A 17,332-nucleotide genomic window follows, 5' to 3' on the forward strand; every position below is an offset into this window, starting at 1 on the left:
CGTAATTATGAGTACAATGAATAGACCCAGAACAATATATGTTTGTATTCCCACTGGGTATGAGGTTAAGACTGAACTTGATTTTAATTAGCCAAGAGGTCAGATAAATAAATGTACACATAGGAATGCAAATCACTCTACATTTCCCCCCTTTAATGTCTTAATCAGGAACACATAATTACCTGCATCTTCCGATAGAGCACAGGGCGATGGGATCACCCACCACAGCAACCAGAGATTGTGCTCTTGTGATGGCAGTATTGAGAAGCTTGTAGTTAGATAAAAAACCATAATCTAAATCCTCTGTGGAATCTTCCAGCAGTTGCTCTTTCTTTTTAATTGGTGTCTGTTTGTGTTTACAAGTATGCCTTGTACGTACTGTGCTAAGAAACAAAACTCTGAACTGCTTTCCTATAAAAAATAAATAAATAAGACGCTTAAGATTGTTATTTTGAGCCACTGATACAATAAAAGCATTTTAGTTTCTAAACGTTATTGCTAAATAACAGGTGTCGGTGAGGATGTGGAAAAATTGGAACTCTCGTGTCCTGCAGGTGAGAATGTAAAATGGGATGTAAAACACTATGGAAACCAGTACGGCAGCTCCTAAAAAAAAATTAAACATAAAATTAAAACACAGAATTAAAATGAAACATAGAATTAACATATGATCCAACAACTCCTCTTCTGGGTATATACCCAAAAGAACTGAAAGCAGGATCTCGAAGAGATATTTCCTAACAGCATTAGTCACGGGCAAAAGGTAGCAGCAACCCAGGCGTCCGGCAACAGACGAATGGATAAACAAAACGTAGTATATACGGACCATGAAACACCATTCAGCCTTAAAAAGGGCAGGAATTCTGACACATGCTCCAACATGGATGAACCCTGAAGACACGACGCTAAATGAGACAGGCCAGTCACAAAAGGCCAAATACCATATGGCCACACTTATAGAAGGTACCTATTGTAGTCAAATTCATAGACAAAGTGGAATGATGGTTGCCAGGGGCTCAAGGGAGGAGGGAGTTAGAATAGGGAGAAGGAGCTGGGCCAGAATTTCAGTTTTACAAGATGAGAAGAGTTCTGGAGACGACGGCACGAATGCCATTCACAACAATGTGAATGTACTTAATAGCAATGAACTGTGGCATTTTATGTATTTTTAAACTGGAGAGACACTTTCAGAATGAACACATAAAACATAGTTAAAATGGTACATTTTATTGAAATTTAATAAAATATTATTGCTGGAGCCAGCCTTAGTGATGATCTCATCGAAGGTGCCATTCAATACAAGAACTGTTCTTTGAAGCGGGGTCATCTAGCCTCTAACAGACCAAGGCAGACACAGCTGATGCCATAAGGAAGCCCTGTTGAGTCTAGTTTGCACAGCATTTTTTATTATGCTCTTTCTTATAGCGACGCATCTATTCCCTCATTCTGTGACAAATCTCCAAATCTCCGAATACAGATTTAATACCAATCTGTACTCTTCTCTTCTCTGGGCCAAACAACCCTAGTTCTTTCAACCATTTCTGACTCCTAAGTGGCAGTTTTTAGACCATTACCTATCCTAAGTCTCCTCTGGGTGCATCCTAGCTTACTGGTAATACTCCTTCTAAATGCACACCCAAATTCTGTGGGATTTGGACAACACATGGTATAGTGGAGCTATTTTGTCCCTATACTCTAAAAACTGTTATTCCCATGAAACCTAAAACTGTAATTGTACTGACCTTTTCCAGCACTCATCTGATACTATTGCTTCGTATATTTCAAAGCAGAAACTCTACAGCAACTGATTACATGAAGGCAATTTAAATGAGCTGCTGGTAACTATTCACTTAGGAAAGTTTACGGATAAAAACAAACTGTGCCTTGGGGCGCCCGGGTGGCTCAGACAGTAAAGCATCCGACTTCAGCTCAGGTCATGACCTCACCACTGGTGAGTTCAAGCCCCACGTCGGGCTGTTCTGACAGTTCAGAGCCTGGGGCCGGCTTCCGATTCTGTGTTTCCCTCTCTCTGTCCCTCTCCTGCTCATCCTCTGTCTCTTTCTCTCAAAAATAAATAAATGTTTACAAAAAAAAACAAAAAATGGATTTAAAAATGGATGTACAAAGAATGTGCTTGATGGGTACACGTTTTCAAAAATCTTTACGAACAAATCAGTCCTCCGCTACAGTATAAAGACAGTAGGTGCCATATGCTCCTGTGACTGTGACGATCACATACAGATATAGCGGGTGGCATTCACACAACTATGGCCACTGGAAATTCCATTTGTTCCTACTTCTTTTATTTGGATATGAAAATGTAATAAACATGTAAATGAGCTTGACCTTTAACTGTCAAATTTGGCATTAAAGAACTCGGTATGAAATAAATACAGTTGCTTGTCCAGAAAAGAGATCTTGGGGATTAAAAATCAAATGTGTACACACTTTGGGATTTAAGCATCTGAATAACTTAATTCATTTCGATTAATCCTTACCTTGAACATTTAGCACCCTTTCTACATTAACATCAGATAATCTCTTTTTCCGAAGTTCAGCACGTATCCTAAACACTTGATCAGCGTACGGAGTCACCACGCCAATACTGCCATCATCCAACTTCCCCCATGCTACCGGCCACTTCCGTCTCAACTCTTCCACACGTTCCACCACTTCGAAGACCTTTAAAGAAACACACAGATGCATCTAAAGCTATGAAGTGTTTGGAGGAAAGAATACAGTAACTGAAACACGTGTATAAAGGATGCCATTTTAGCGAATGTCATTTAAAAACTACCTCTAGGGGCACCTGGGTGGCTCAGTCGGTTAAGCGTCCGACTTCGGCTCAGGTCACGATCTCACAGTTCGTGAGTTCGAGCCCCGCGTAGGGCTCTGTGCTGACAGCTCAGAGCCTGGAGCCTGCTTCACATTCTGTGTCTCCCTCTCTGTCTGCCCCTTCCCTACTCATGCTCTGTCTCTCTCTATCTCAAAAATAAATAAACATTAAAAAAAAATTAAAAAATAAACAAATAAACAAAATAAAATAAAACAAAATAAAATAAAATAAAATAAAATAAAATAAAATAAAATAAAAACTACCTCTAAACAGGAGTAATGCTTTGCTGATACAAACACAGAAAGAAAATTTTTATGTACATTTCAAACAGTAAAATTCTACAATAATGCACCCAGTGAAAACATGAATATCAGAGACAATGTTGTAATGGATACGTGGCCCTCACCCTTCAGCCTCCATTCTTTTTTTTTTTTTTTTTAGGTTTATTTTTTATTTATTTGGCGAGAGAGAAAGAGTGAGGGCACAGAGACAAGGAGAGGGAGAATCTCAAGTAGTCTCCGCACTGTCAATGCAGAGCCCAACGCGGGGCTCAATCCTATGAACTGTGAGATCATGACCTGAGCCGAAATCAAGAGCTGGACGCTTAACCAACTGAGCCACCCAGGTGCTCTTAGCCTCCAATCTTAAATGGGGACAGGTTCTATTTCCTATGTAAACAGGAGGACAGGGATAGGGCCATGAAACTAGCAACCCATCTAGGGAATCAGAGAACCAAGTCCTGGTATTTCTCAGTCCATTCACTCCAGGTCAGGTCAGTGAAATTAACAGCCAACCAGAAGATTCCTAGAGTCAGCACCACCATTAATTCTCAGCAGTACAAGACCCAGCACTGTCCCCTTCCCCCACTGATACGACTAAGCAAAGCAGCCAACAGCTAACATCAAACCACAGCTGGGACTAAGACAAATCTGGATTGAAGAGACACTTTGACAACTCACTGCCTTCCAGTAGTACAAGTTTGCCCAAGCCATTTCCTTAACCTTGCAATAAAGTAACACCACATTTTACCCAACTGAATTTTCTGGACTCTACTTATTGGATCATTAGTATGATTTTTAGTGTAATTCAATGTATTTTAATACAACAAATTGATCAGACACATTCAATGCTTGGCAAAGTGGGAGATACCATGATTAATAAAACATGTTCCCTGCCTGCTAAGAGATTATTGTATATTTAGAAAACAGACTCTTAAAAAATATCATATACATATACATATATATATATATATATATATATGCGTGTGTGCGCGCGCGCATGCGTGTACATGTGTACGTAAATGGTAAGCTCAACAGAGGGTCAGGCAAGACTCTAGGGGCATAGAGAAGAAAGTTTTTTAATTGCCTTTTAAATACATTATTTATTTACTATTTGGCAATAATATCTATTTAAATTTACAATGTGAAATATGCCAAATAAAATTTGACAGTTTTTACTCAAGAACTTGAGGGTTATTGGCCAGGAGGCAGTCCACACTGCCGCATACAAAGTCAATGAATGCCAGAGATAGAGACTAGAGTCTCCCATTGTGACGATTTAATAGCAAGTGCTTCAGATGTGCACATGGTCCAAGGTTTCTGAAAAGTAAACTAGACTAAAGACCTAGGCTAGACTCACTACAAGGAGTAAGAAAGACGGGCCGGAGTCTACCGCAATAAGGAATAAGAAAAACCTAGGTTTACCCATTTGGTTAAATATGGGGGTAGATGAAAGCTGCGGAGACACGTCTCCCACCCACCGCCAACCCCAAACACATACACAGAGTTCCTACCGCTGAGCAATACAGAACCATTTCCCCACTTCATCCCTCTGTGAAGGGATGCATAAAACTGCAGTCAAAATACACAGACTTGGAACGGTGATATGAGGAGCTGGGGAAACTTCTATCCCAGACAGACAGCTGTTAAGCTGGTCAAAATTAGCAGACAATCATTCATAGTCTCTGGAGACTGATTAACGAGTTTATAAGAAATTAATTGAGAAGCATTTATTCAACAAAGTCTACAGACACTAAGAGGGAGGCCAGGGCATTCAAGCTAGGGACTGCAACCAGCGCCCCACAGCTCCGTGTCACAGAAAAGGCTGTCTTAGCAGCTGAGGGGCAGTTCCCATCTCCTCTATCGAGCTCCCTGGTGTGAAAAAGCTAGTCTAGGCGGTTTTGGAGCTGGTGACCATCAGATCCCATTTGCCACAGCTCCATGCTGCAGAAGGCCTACACTGAACAGTTAACAGCAGTTGACTTTCTTGTACTGACTTCTAACTATAGACATATGATCAATTTTTAAAAGGAAAGATGAATTACTATTACACAGTAAGACCCATTTCTGTGTAAATAAAATGAGTAAAGCATGGGACTCAACAGAAGAAAGGGAAATGGAGATCACAGACCAGAAACCATTCTTCTAATGACCAACAAGCATATGCCCTCCTCTGGGTTTCCTGAAGTCCAAGACCCTACTCCCTCGTGACAACCAGAACCTAACCCAAGGGTCCCTGGCCTGCTGGCCCTAAAAGTCTTCACCAGGTTTTAGTCTGCTGCCTGATCTGACCATATTACCCACATTCTCTCTGCACCTAAAAAGTCAGAAACTGTAAGAGAACCATTCAAGTTACGTAGCACCTAATAGCTTAGCAACACTGTCATCGGGGCCTGTGTGATCTCCCTGGAGATCCTGGAGCACATGACTCTGCAATTCAAGTCTGACTTGTTATTATTATAATTTTTTAAGTTTATTCATTTATTTTGAAAGAGAGATTGCATGCAGGCACACGAGTCAGGGAGGGGCAGAGAGAGAAGGAAAGAGAATCCTAAGCAAGCACCAAGCTCAAGGCAGAGCCTGAGGCAGGGCTCAGTCTCACAACCTCGAGATCACAACCTGAGCCATTACCAAGAGTCAGATGCTTTTGGGGTGCCTGGGTGACTCAATCCGTTGGGTGTCCAACTTTGGCTCAGGTCATGATCTCACGGCTTGTGAGTTCGAGTCCCGTGTTAGGCTCTGCGCTAATAGCTCAGAGCCTGGAGCCTGCTTCAGATTCTGTGTCTCCCTCTCTCTCTGCCCTTCCCTGGCTTGTGCTCTGTATCTCTCTCTCTCTCTCTCTCTCTCAAAAATAAATAAACATTTGGGGCGCCTGGGTGGCGCAGTCGGTTAAGCGTCCGACTTCAGCCAGGTCACGATCTCGCGGTCCGTGAGTTCGAGCCCCGCGTCAGGCTCTGGGCTGATGGCTCAGAGCCTGGAGCCTGTTTCCCATTCTGTGTCTCCCTCTCTCTCTGCCCCTCCCCCGCTCATGCTCTGTCTCTCTCTGTCTCAAAAATAAATAAACGTAAAAAAAAAAAATTAAAAAAAAAAAAAAAATAAATAAATAAATAAACATTAAAAAAAAATTTTTTTTTAAGTCAGACGCTTAACTGATTGAGCCACCCAGCCACCCCCAAAATGATAACTCATTTGAGGAGCAAATGGATAGCTCAGTCAGTTGAGCATCTGACTCTTGACTTCAGCTCAAGTCATGATCCCAGAATCGTGGGATCGAGCCCCAAGTCAGGCTTTGCGCTGACAGCACAGAGCCTGCTTTGTTTGGATTCTGTCTCCCTTTCTCTCTGCTCCTCCCCTGCTCGTGTGCTCTCTCTCTCTCAAAAATAAAATCTCTCTCTCTCTCTCTCTCTCTCTCTCTCTCTGCCCTTCTGCCTTGCTTGCACTTACCCTCTTTCTAAAATTAAAAAATAAATAAAAAATAACGATGACTCATCTGAGTATGTACTATGAAATATAATCATAGTCTATTTTGAGATGGCTAACTAATAATTATATGAAAATAATATTGGCTTTTCTTTTAAACAAAGTCATATATCTTGTATTTTGTCATAAGAAATGTAAATCAAAGGGCGCCTGGCTGGCTCAGTCAGTGGGGTACGTGAGTCTCAATCTTGATCTCTGGGTTGTGAGTTTAAGCCCCACATTGGGTATAGAGATCACTTAAAAATAAAATCTTAAAAGAAATGTAAATCAAATGTAATCAAAATGTAAATCAGTTTCTGTTTCCCACAGGGGGTTCATCATGAACAAATCAATGTTATACAGAAAGAATAAACGTCCCATACTACTTTCATGCAAATAACACACAATAAGATGTCAACCCCAAATCTTAAACACTCAACAAGAACAAACTATGTAATTGAGAAAATGTTAACAATCTGCAGAAGAACTTAGGTACCTCTGCATTATTATAAAAAGCTGTGCTATTTTTTTCTTGTACATCTTCCCCTCGTGCTGTAAAGAAAGTTAGTGGGTAGAAATCCTTGTGTGCTGGTTGCTTTCCACTGGCCATCAGTTTGCCCTCATAGAAGAGCTCAGAGGTGTAACTGCAAAAAAAAAAAAAGACCAAAATAAATACATACATACATACATAGTAATTTATCGTCAAAATTAATTCCACCCATAAAAAAATTATCAGTCAATTCTAATAATTTTGCTTTATGTCCATAATTAATTTAACACTTATGAGGGCAAGATTTTCTCCAAAAGTAACCACAGCAGTAACAACAGGGTAGGCTCCTGGTGTACCATTGCTAAATGAATTGATCTGGCAAGGTATGAAGCCAAAATACAGAAAGAAAAGGAAGAAATGACAATAGTTCAATACTAGATGAAAAGCTTGCTCTATGAGGAAATTGCAAGCTAGTTTATTTTCTTGGTTAATACATATTTTTATTTATATGGTTCATTTGCTTACACGTGCAAACACAAAGACACATAGACCCCGAAACACAGAATTGAAGGACACTCAAGTCTTCAAATGTAAAATGAATACTTTTTCCTGCTGAAGATAGCAAGTATTTGATTTATTACTGACTGAAGAAAATGACTGGCAATAATAAAAAGAGAATCACATTTTAAGACATTGATAAAAGATATACTCAAGTCTAAATTTACTTTTATATCTTATTGTTTTCAGAGAATCCTAAAAATTGTTTTCACTGACTCAAATAATTTTATTAAACTTTAAAACATGAGGTTTTGGGTGGGGTTAATGACTGAAAAGGAACACAAAGGAGCCTTCCAGATATTCTGTTTCTTGATCTGGATGCCGGTTACATGGGTGTGTTCAGTTTGTGACTGTTCACTGAGCTGTCACTTTTGATATTTTTAGTTTTATAGATGCATACTACATTTAATAGAAAACCTTTAAAAACTCTATGACTAAGTTTCATGGTTTTTCCTTCCTTCCTGCCTTTTTATAACAGATTCCTTGTATAACATAACCAGACATAAAAGCAAATCAGTATGTCAATATATCTGTTTACTACATGACATAGTTTTACACACGTATTACATATTTAGTCACAGAAAAATATCATAACTGGTAGAATTTAAAGTTGTAGTTTCCAATAAGAGACTCTTAAAAACTGAGAACAAACTGAGGGTTGATGGGGGGTGGGAAGGAGGGGAGGGTGGGTGATGGGTATTGAGGAGGGCACCTGTTGGAATGAACACTGGGTGTTGTATGGAAACCAATTTGACAATAAATTTCATATTTAAAAAAAAAGAAAGAAAAGAAACGAAACAAAAAGAAAAGAAAAATAAATAAATAAAGTTGTAGTTTCCAGGACTGCCCTACTTTGTGAAAAATTGCAGCTGACTTTTGAGGTATTCTGTTACAGAAATAAAATTTAACATAATTTCCAACACTGGGAACACCATATAACTGTGCTGGGAATAGACTGTCCCTAGTAACGGTGCCATTTTGAGTTCTCCTCTACCACACCAGAAGAAGGGTGACACAGAAGGGGCAGTTCACACCTACTTGATGATAGCTTCATGGGAGCGGTAATTCTCACACAGGAGGATCCTACACGGAAACTCGGCAGGGTAATGCTCATAGAGTCGATCAAGTAATGACACATGAAGGTTTCTCTCCCTGGCAAACTCGCTGTAAACAAAAGGACTGAGCTGTAACAGACAAACATACAGAGAAAATTTAACTAAATACACAAGTAGTATTTGTATAACCTACTTATAAAAAGTCCATTATGCTGAAACTTCTGATGTACTAAATCTCAATGCTGGAATAAGCAGAATCAAAAATATTTTCTCTAAACAATTTTACTACTGTACAGAACTTGGCTAAAATTTCTAACTTTTCACTTCATTCTATCAACAGTAGCCTATAGTCAACAAAGGGCTCCTCCAACATAATAATAAACAGCTACCACTTCTGGAACTTCAGGGATACAACCCATTGCATCACTGGGGGGAGTCAATGAGTTATTTCACTAAAATTGATCAGCTATTTAAAATGGTGAGCTGAGGGGCGCCTGGGTGGCTCAGTTGGTTAAGCGGCCGACTTTGGCTCAGGTCATGATCTCGCGGTCCGTGAGTTCGAGCCCCGCGTCGGGCTCTGTGCTGACCGCTCAGAGCCTGCAGCCTGTTTCAGATTCTGTGTCTCCCTCTCTCTCTCCGCCCCTCCCCTGTTCATGCTCTGTCTCTCTCTGTCTCAAAAATAAATAAACGTTTGGGGCGCCTGGGTGGCGCAGTCGGTTAAGCGTCCGACTTCAGCCAGGTCACGATCTCGCGGTCCGGGAGTTCGAGCCCCGCGTCAGGCTCTGGGCTGATGGCTCAGAGCCTGGAGCCTGTTTCCGATTCTGTGTCTCCCTCTCTCTGACCCTCCCCCATTCATGCTCTGTCTCTCTCTGTCTCAAAAATAAATAAACGTTAAAAAAAAAAAATTACAATGGTGAGCTGGAAGGATACACAGCCTCTGACTAAAAGATTTTTAATAATTAGTGAAATAACATTGTTTTATCTCATAAAGTATAAGGTTAGTCACTCTTGATCATTCCTTTGATCGCTAAAGAACAAAATTAAACTACTTTTGGCAAAGAAACAAAACAGAATTTCTTCCTCCACATTCAACTCTTTCCTGGATGTCTTCATGGCTACACCGCTATATTGGTTCAATTTCAACCGCGGCAGAAGAGAAGGAACTTCAAACTGCAACTTTGTAAAACAGGTATTAATAGAAAAAGTGTACTTCTCTTTCATATATAGGTAATGAAAATTAGTCACATTCTTTGAGATTGGAACTATTATTTTGAATTAGGTGTACTTTGTTCCCTATGATGGCAGGAAAAAAAAAAAAATCAACCCTTCATGAAAACAAATGTTAGGGACAAGAATTGGGGAACTGTAGGAAGAATCATTAAAATTTATTTTATAAAGAAAAGAATTCTATTCTATTCTTTCCTATTCTATTCTACTCTATTCTATTCTATTCTATTCACCCTATAGAAATCTGAACTTTAAATTCAAAACATGAAAATTATAAACACTGATAGACTCCTCCATTCCACTCCAGATCCAAAACAGTGAGATGAAGTACTTAAACTGTAATGGATGGCACAATTTCAAGGGATGTTTTAGAAAACAGAATATTAAACAGGAAATTGTAATTAGAAGTCCCTTCACGACGATGACGGAGAGGGCACGCACCTGCATGTGGTCACCAGCCAAGACAATCCGCGTATTTTTAGCTGCTAACGCTAGAGGCATAATGGTTTCACACTCCATGGCCTGGGCGGCTTCATCTAACAGAATGTGTGTAAAAAACCCTACAAAGTACAGTATAAACACAGTAAAGCAGATTTAAAACAGCAATAAAGGTAGCAGGAGTTCTGTTCTTTTCTGCTAAGGAAAGACTTCAGTGTGCTGATTTCAGAGTTAGGGGTACTTTTAAGCCAATCCTGAATTTAGAAAATCGTCAATTTAAATCATTATTTAAAGAACAGAGAGGACAGGAAATAACCATTTTACCCAATAATAGATATGAAATGGTATTTGATGCTAAGGGCCCCAAGATGAACAGTTCATGGAGTATATATAAAAAAGATGTTTAAAGTACAAGATAGCAGCTTTTCACCAAAAAGAAGGACCAGCAACTAAACACTGATAGTTTTCTCACTATTTATGTGGTGAAACATCGAAACTAAAATAATGGTAGTTTATAAGTAATTCTAGCTTTACCATGCATATTAAACATTAAAATAAAGAAATCATACCTAAAATCTAATATAAGGGAGAAAGTTATAATCTAACCTTTACTGAAACAAAGGGGAGGGGGTAACTGATTAGCGGATTCACTAATTTGATTATTTAGGTTTGTTTCATGTGTTTATGTATGTGGCTAGACAGACTGATAAAATTGTTTATTTAGTCTTAAGAGCCTACCCTGGCTGGGGAGGGGGAATCACTAGTGTGCAAAAAGTGAAAGGTGAATGTCAAAAACCTATGTTATCTAATGTCCCCCAGATGCAAACCCCACAGTAGGAGACATCCCACGTCTTGACTGCCACCGCCACTCACACTGGGGCACAGGATTCCAGTACAGAAAGGAAGAGAAAGTCCTGTTGCCCCTAAGGACGGAAAGAGGCAAAAATCTCCTCACGGTCTCAACATGGAGAAGGAAAATGTTCTGCCCTACTGTCGACACACCGAGGCAGGAAGAAGGGGGTCTTCTTTTTATTAGCATAGCAAAGAAACAAAATGGTTTCTCAACAAAATGACAAGTTATAAAACTCGCTGGGTTAATTAGCTAGCTGCCTGTGAGGAGGGCCCAAGAACCTAACCTCTATTTCTATGTACACCAGCAAGTTCCAAACTATCTTTTTATGCAACTTTCTAACGCAACTTGCTTTTAGGTTGGGAACTTTCTAAATCGTACTGACCGGCAGTAATAGCCACCCATATCATCCACTCATACAAATGGCTATGGTTGACAGTGTATGTATCAATCACTGTTGTCTATTTCCTGACAGTGGCCTACACATGATACAGGGCCCTGTTAAGGAGACTTTGTGCTTTTTGTCCTACAAAACTAATTACTTGAAAACTACTGTCTTCACTAGATATCGTTTTAATTAAACAGAGGTAGGCTTGAATCAGCAACGGGATAAATCATGAAACTGTTATAGCTATTGCTAAAAGCTAGTAAAGGTAACTTGAATTAATCAAATTAATTGAGCCAGAGCCTTATCTATAGAAGAACCCTCCCTCCACAGGGCTGAATGAAATGAAATCAGGTATAAACACCCAGAACAAAGCACACAGGCAACTTGTAAGTGTTCTTCTACATTCTGGCTCTTCAAAGCCTTTCTTAACTTTCTCACAAAACTCTACTGCCTCGGAGGTTTGGGCATTTCATCTAAGCGGCACACAGGCAGAGTAGAACCATAAAGTAATGAGACTGATTGTTAAATAAACATACCAAAATTTACATTTCAAATAAGTGTTGTTCCATTCAAAGAAGTCAGTTGGGAGGAAATAGAACTCATTCCAATGATGCAGTCACTTTTCAAAACATTTTTGAAACTCTGCTTTTGTAACTGCCCTCACCAGCCAGCTATGAGCTGCGTGCACAAGAAAATAAGTCTCATTACATGAGAGGCACGTCTCTCTCTCTCTCTCTCTTTTTTTTTTTTACCCCTAATGGTATTGCTCAGTCTGATCACCTACCTTATTTACCAAACATGTCTCAGAAAGATTTTTGAAGCTCTTCTAAAATTAAATCTACCCTCAAAAAAAAAAAAAAAAAAAAAAAAAGAAGTCTGGCCACCATTCATTCAGTTTAGATAAACAGAGGTTTATCAAGGGCCTCCAGGTGTCTATACCCTGGGCCAGACGCCAGGAATTCAAGGTGAAGAGAACAGTATCTACTTTCCAGGGACTTGAAGGTTCCTAAGAATCTGTCACTGGCTCTGAAAGCAATTCCAAAAGGAGAGAGCAAAAAAGTGTTGAGCAATGTCGACCATGATAATACGGCAGCAATAAATGAATATCCTTCCAAAGCAAATACCTTAAGGTGGTACCACCTTTTGATGGTTAAGTTCTGCCATATGTATCGGAATTACTTGTCACCTTGTATCTGTGCTTCATATAATATTAGCTTGACTTTACAGATTCCTGTACTTCAATATAATCTTAATAGTATGTCTAAAAAAAAAATCTATCATGATTGCTGTCTCTACACTATGAAAGTATTTTACAACAAAAACTTGAGAAAACTGTAAAAAGCGCTACTATCCAAGTTTGAATTTTTCACATGACTGGAAGTAAGTAAATGCCATCTGATCAGAGAACAAATAAAACAGCAGTCACTCAAAAGTCTAAACTAGGGGTTGCCTTTTTTTTTTTCCCCTTTGTAAAGGGCCAAACAGTATATATTTTAGGTTTTGTTGGCCATACAATCTGTTTCAGCTACTCAATTCAGCTGCCGTGGCACAAACCCATAGGTAATACACAGTTAAACAGGCATGGCTGTGTTCCATCCAACGAAACTTTATTTACGAAAACGGACAAGGCCCCACGCATTCAGGGACACCCTATCTGTGTCTTGAGTCAGCATACCAGGTTCAAGGTCCAACTGACAGAGGTACTGGGAAGTATTCAATGTAACAACCACCACTCGGTGTTTAAGAATATCCTCCTTCTGTGGCATCTGAAAGGTGGAATGTGCGCTTGAGATCAAACAGTACTGATGCACAACTGGGTGGACAGTCTTAACCCAGCGATTTCTGAAATATACCCTATAAAAGAAGACAATATTTCCTATTTATATTTATTAACATCTTACCAGCATTATTAAAGAAAAATGACATTATCATGTGAAGACTATGGTATCTGGAAATTCACAAATAAATCCGATAACCATTAACACTCTACTGGATTAAAATTTAACATACAACTGTGACTTTGCCCTACCAAGAAAGGATTCAAGAAGAAAGCATATGCACGATCACAAAATAAGTATTTATTTTTAAGTGTTCAGATTAACCTTACAGCAGAATGATACACAGTTTCATAAGCACTATAGTTTTTAAAATTCGAAACATTCCCCCTTGGGAGTTACTTTTTTTCTAGAATATTCTTATAAAAGTATACTTAACTCATATTGCAATTATCTATGCTAACAAAAAACAGTGAGCTGTGCACCTACAGTTATCTGCGTTTCCCATCAGAATATACTCTTACACCTATATGTAAACAGACCTCTATCTAAAGTTCTAAAGGACATTTAAAAATAAATTTAAATTATGGACAACCGGAAAATCTTCAGAAAGATTATTTCGGGGCACCTGGGTGGCTCAGCTCAGGTCATGTCTCAGTTTGTGAGTTTAAGCCCTACGTCGGGCTCTGTGCTGACAGCATGAAGCCTGCTTGGGTTCCTCTCTCCCTCTCTCTTTGCCCCTCCCCCTGCTCCCTCTCTCAAAATAATAAAACATTAAAAAAAAAAGAGTATCTCTTCCATTAATTGCAAAAGAAAACTAATGGGCCTCATGCAACAGACTACTTAAATGGTACAGAAACGACTCATCCATCCATCCATCCACCCACCTCCCACCACCCATCTCTAACCGACTCACATACAACAAAGATCTATTGGTGTCTATCATGCTGGAAGCACAGAGGCAAATCACATGATTTGCAAGCTTTCATAAAAGCTTTGATTTACTGTGATTTTAATGGAAAGCTATCAGAGAGCTCTGACAGGGCAGTCACATAATCTGACTTATGTTGTTAAAGGACCACTCTATTGCTCTATACGGAATATATTGTTTGGGGAGGTAGTTTGTAGGCCAGACAGTGGGGTGCTCATAAACGCTGAACACCCAGCTTGGAGGGTGGGGGTGGAGCTGACATGTAGCATTTGCTGACTTTTGTGGTATAAAATCTACTACCATGGCCAATTTCAAGCTAGCAACATGATGTCACTGAACATGAACTTGGGAAGGCACGTACATGACTGGCTCTCACAAGCCACTACAAGCGGGCTGCAATACACCACTGACCGGGGCAGAGGCACGGGCAGGGGAGAGAATCAGGGAGACCAGTTAGGAGGTTGTTGCAAGGGTCCGGAAGAGAAAAGAGGGCAGCCTGGCCCACGATGATAACAGTGAAGATGTGAAAATGGCTGGATTCACTATACACTTTGAAGGTAATGCTGACAGGACTTGACTGGTGAACCAGATGTGCAATTTAAAAGACAGTATGATTCTGTGCCTTTGAAACTGGATGAATGACAGTGGTGTTTACAAAGATGGTGAAAGTTGAGGAACAGATTTGAAGTGGGAACTGAGAATTTGGTTTTGGACAAATTCAGTAGCAGACATCCACAGGGGATGTCCAATAAGCAGGGGGATATAGAAGTCTGAAGTTCAGAAGAATATCTGGGACAAGACCTATACAATTGGGATACTATTTCAACCACGGGACTACATGAGATCAGTTGGAGAGGAAGTGTAGCTAAAAAAGAAACTAGTTGGGGCGCCTGGGTGGCTCAGTCGGTTAAGCGGCCGACTTCGGCTCAGGTCACGATCTCGCGGTCCGTGAGTTCGAGCCCCGTGTCGGGCTCTGTGCAGACGGCTCGGAGCCTGGAGCCTGTTTCAGATTCTGTGTCTCCCTCTCTCTGACCCTCCCCCATTCATGCTCTGTCTCTCTCTGTCTCAAAAATAAATAAACGTTAAAAACAAAATTAAAAAAAAAAAGAAACTAGTTGGGAGAATTACTGATGGGAAAAGGAGAGGGATACGGCAAAGGAAACTGGCAAGAAGCAGTCAAAGAAGTAGGAAAGAACTCAGGAGAGTGTGCGGTCTGATCACGGGACATAAACGACCATGTCACTAAATCTTCCGGACACTCTCCAGGCCCATCAAGGTACTTGATGTGTTAGCAGCAGCCAGCTCTGTGCTCGTTCCCTCCCCGCAACACTCTCTTCCCTCAGCTTCCATGACTCAACCTTTCCTTGCCTTCCTTCTTCCTCTCTGGGTTAGGGTTCCTCCAGGCTTAGTCTTCACATACTCCTCTTCTTGGCCTCTGTTCTCCCCCTGACGATCTCAGGCCAATGGTTTTGATCACCACCAATAAATACTCTAATAACACATTTTTCTCTCTCCAGCCACGACCTCATCTCTGAGCTCCAGGATGCTATCCAACATTTTATTTAACACTTGTCTCCTTTAGGATATTTCAAAGGCAGCTCAAATGTAATATGCACAAATCCTAATCTCAGGATCTTCTAAAAGGTGTTCTTTATGATACACTTAGAACTGGTTATTGCTTTTAAGCAAAGCCCCCCCCCCAAAAAACAGGTATTTAATAAATATCCTAAGTATAAATTATAAGAGAAAAGTAAAGAAATATATTTTGGGACGCCTGAGTAGCTCAGTCAGTTGTGCATCTGACTTGATTCTGGATCAGGTCATGATCCCAGGGTCATGGGCTCGAGCCCCACACTGAGCTCCACGCTGAGCATGGAGCCTGCTTAAGATCCTCTCTCTCCCACTGCCCCCCTCCCCTGCTCATGTGTTATAAATGAAATATATATATATATTCATTATATATATATATAAATGAAATATATAAATATTTCTATAAATTAAAAAAAAGAAATGTATTTTAAAAACATTACTCTGGGGGCACCTGGGTAGTTCAGTCAGTTAAGCATCAACTCTTGGTTTTATTTAGCTCAGGTCATCATCTCACAGTTCATGGGTTCAAGCCTCACATCAGGCTCTGCAATGACAGTGCAGAACTTGCTAGAGATTTTCTCTCTCTCTCCCTCTCTCTCTCTCTGCCCCTCCCCAACGCACGTGCGTTCTCTCTCTCAAAATAGATAAATAAACTTAAAACAACAACAACACATTACTTGGATAGGAAGGACTATAAACTTGGTAAGAGTAACCAATATCACTTCTAAAATATGCAAAAATGTTCAACAACATATTTTAGGTTTTAATAAAAAATGTTTAATCAGATCAACAAAGCAGAATTTACTTTTAAATATATGAAAAATCTCATTTTACAAATTATATAAAAAATCATTTACAAATTCTGATTCCATTAATATTAACTAAAATACATGTTTAAACACATAAATTACTAGAAACTAAACTCCAAAATGTTATTAGTATTTATCTCTGTGTGGTGAGATTATAGATAATTTTTATTTTCTTCCTTATTTTCTAGATTTTCCATACTTTCCATGGTAAAACTGGAAAAATGGTTTTTCAAATTATTCATCAAAACTCATGCCAAGTACCACTTCTCCCTCAAAGAAAAAATTAAAAAATTGTTGAAGTTCTAAGTCTCACTACTGACTTTTTTTACCTTGGAAAGCCACCTCATGTTGAAGCTAATAAAAAGACAAAGTTTGATCATTAGGCCTGTATTTCCTTAAAAGTACAATATTCTAGTGCTGACTTCAAAACGATTTAAACATTTTCTTGGTACTTTCATTTTGCGCAACAGTTAAGGTGGACACTGTCTATAGGATTATCTAAAACACACCTAACAGGGGCGCCCAGGTGGCTCAGCTGGTTAAGCATATGACTCTTGGTTTCAGCTTAGGTCATGATCTCACGGTTTGTGAGTTCGAGGCCCTCGTCGGGCTCCACACTGACAGTGCAGCACCTGCTTGGGACTCTCT

The 17,332-nt window shown here is 39.7% G+C and overlaps 1 protein-coding gene across 7 annotated transcripts in view; it reads right to left on the minus strand.

The window, feature by feature from the left end:
- HELZ (helicase with zinc finger) overlaps positions 1–17,332 on the minus strand; it is a 155,229-nt gene that overhangs the window by 57,664 nt on the left and 80,233 nt on the right. For all 7 annotated transcript variants that reach the window (XM_047081555.1, XM_047081556.1, XM_047081552.1 and 4 more), the window contains 6 exons: positions 13,255–13,433; positions 10,345–10,463; positions 8,660–8,805; positions 7,070–7,217; positions 2,499–2,682; positions 183–411 (listed from right to left, as the gene is read on the minus strand). In XM_047081555.1, the coding sequence (XP_046937511.1) occupies positions 183–411; positions 2,499–2,682; positions 7,070–7,217; positions 8,660–8,805; positions 10,345–10,463; positions 13,255–13,433 (1,005 nt within the window). The remainder of the gene's footprint in view (positions 1–182; positions 412–2,498; positions 2,683–7,069; positions 7,218–8,659; positions 8,806–10,344; positions 10,464–13,254; positions 13,434–17,332) is intronic.

This window comes from Lynx rufus, unplaced genomic scaffold, assembly GCF_022079265.1.
Source record: "Lynx rufus isolate CCGP_SWC_20201006 ecotype Redwood Valley unplaced genomic scaffold, mLynRuf1.p SCAF_18, whole genome shotgun sequence".
Lineage (NCBI taxonomy): Eukaryota > Metazoa > Chordata > Mammalia > Carnivora > Felidae > Lynx > Lynx rufus.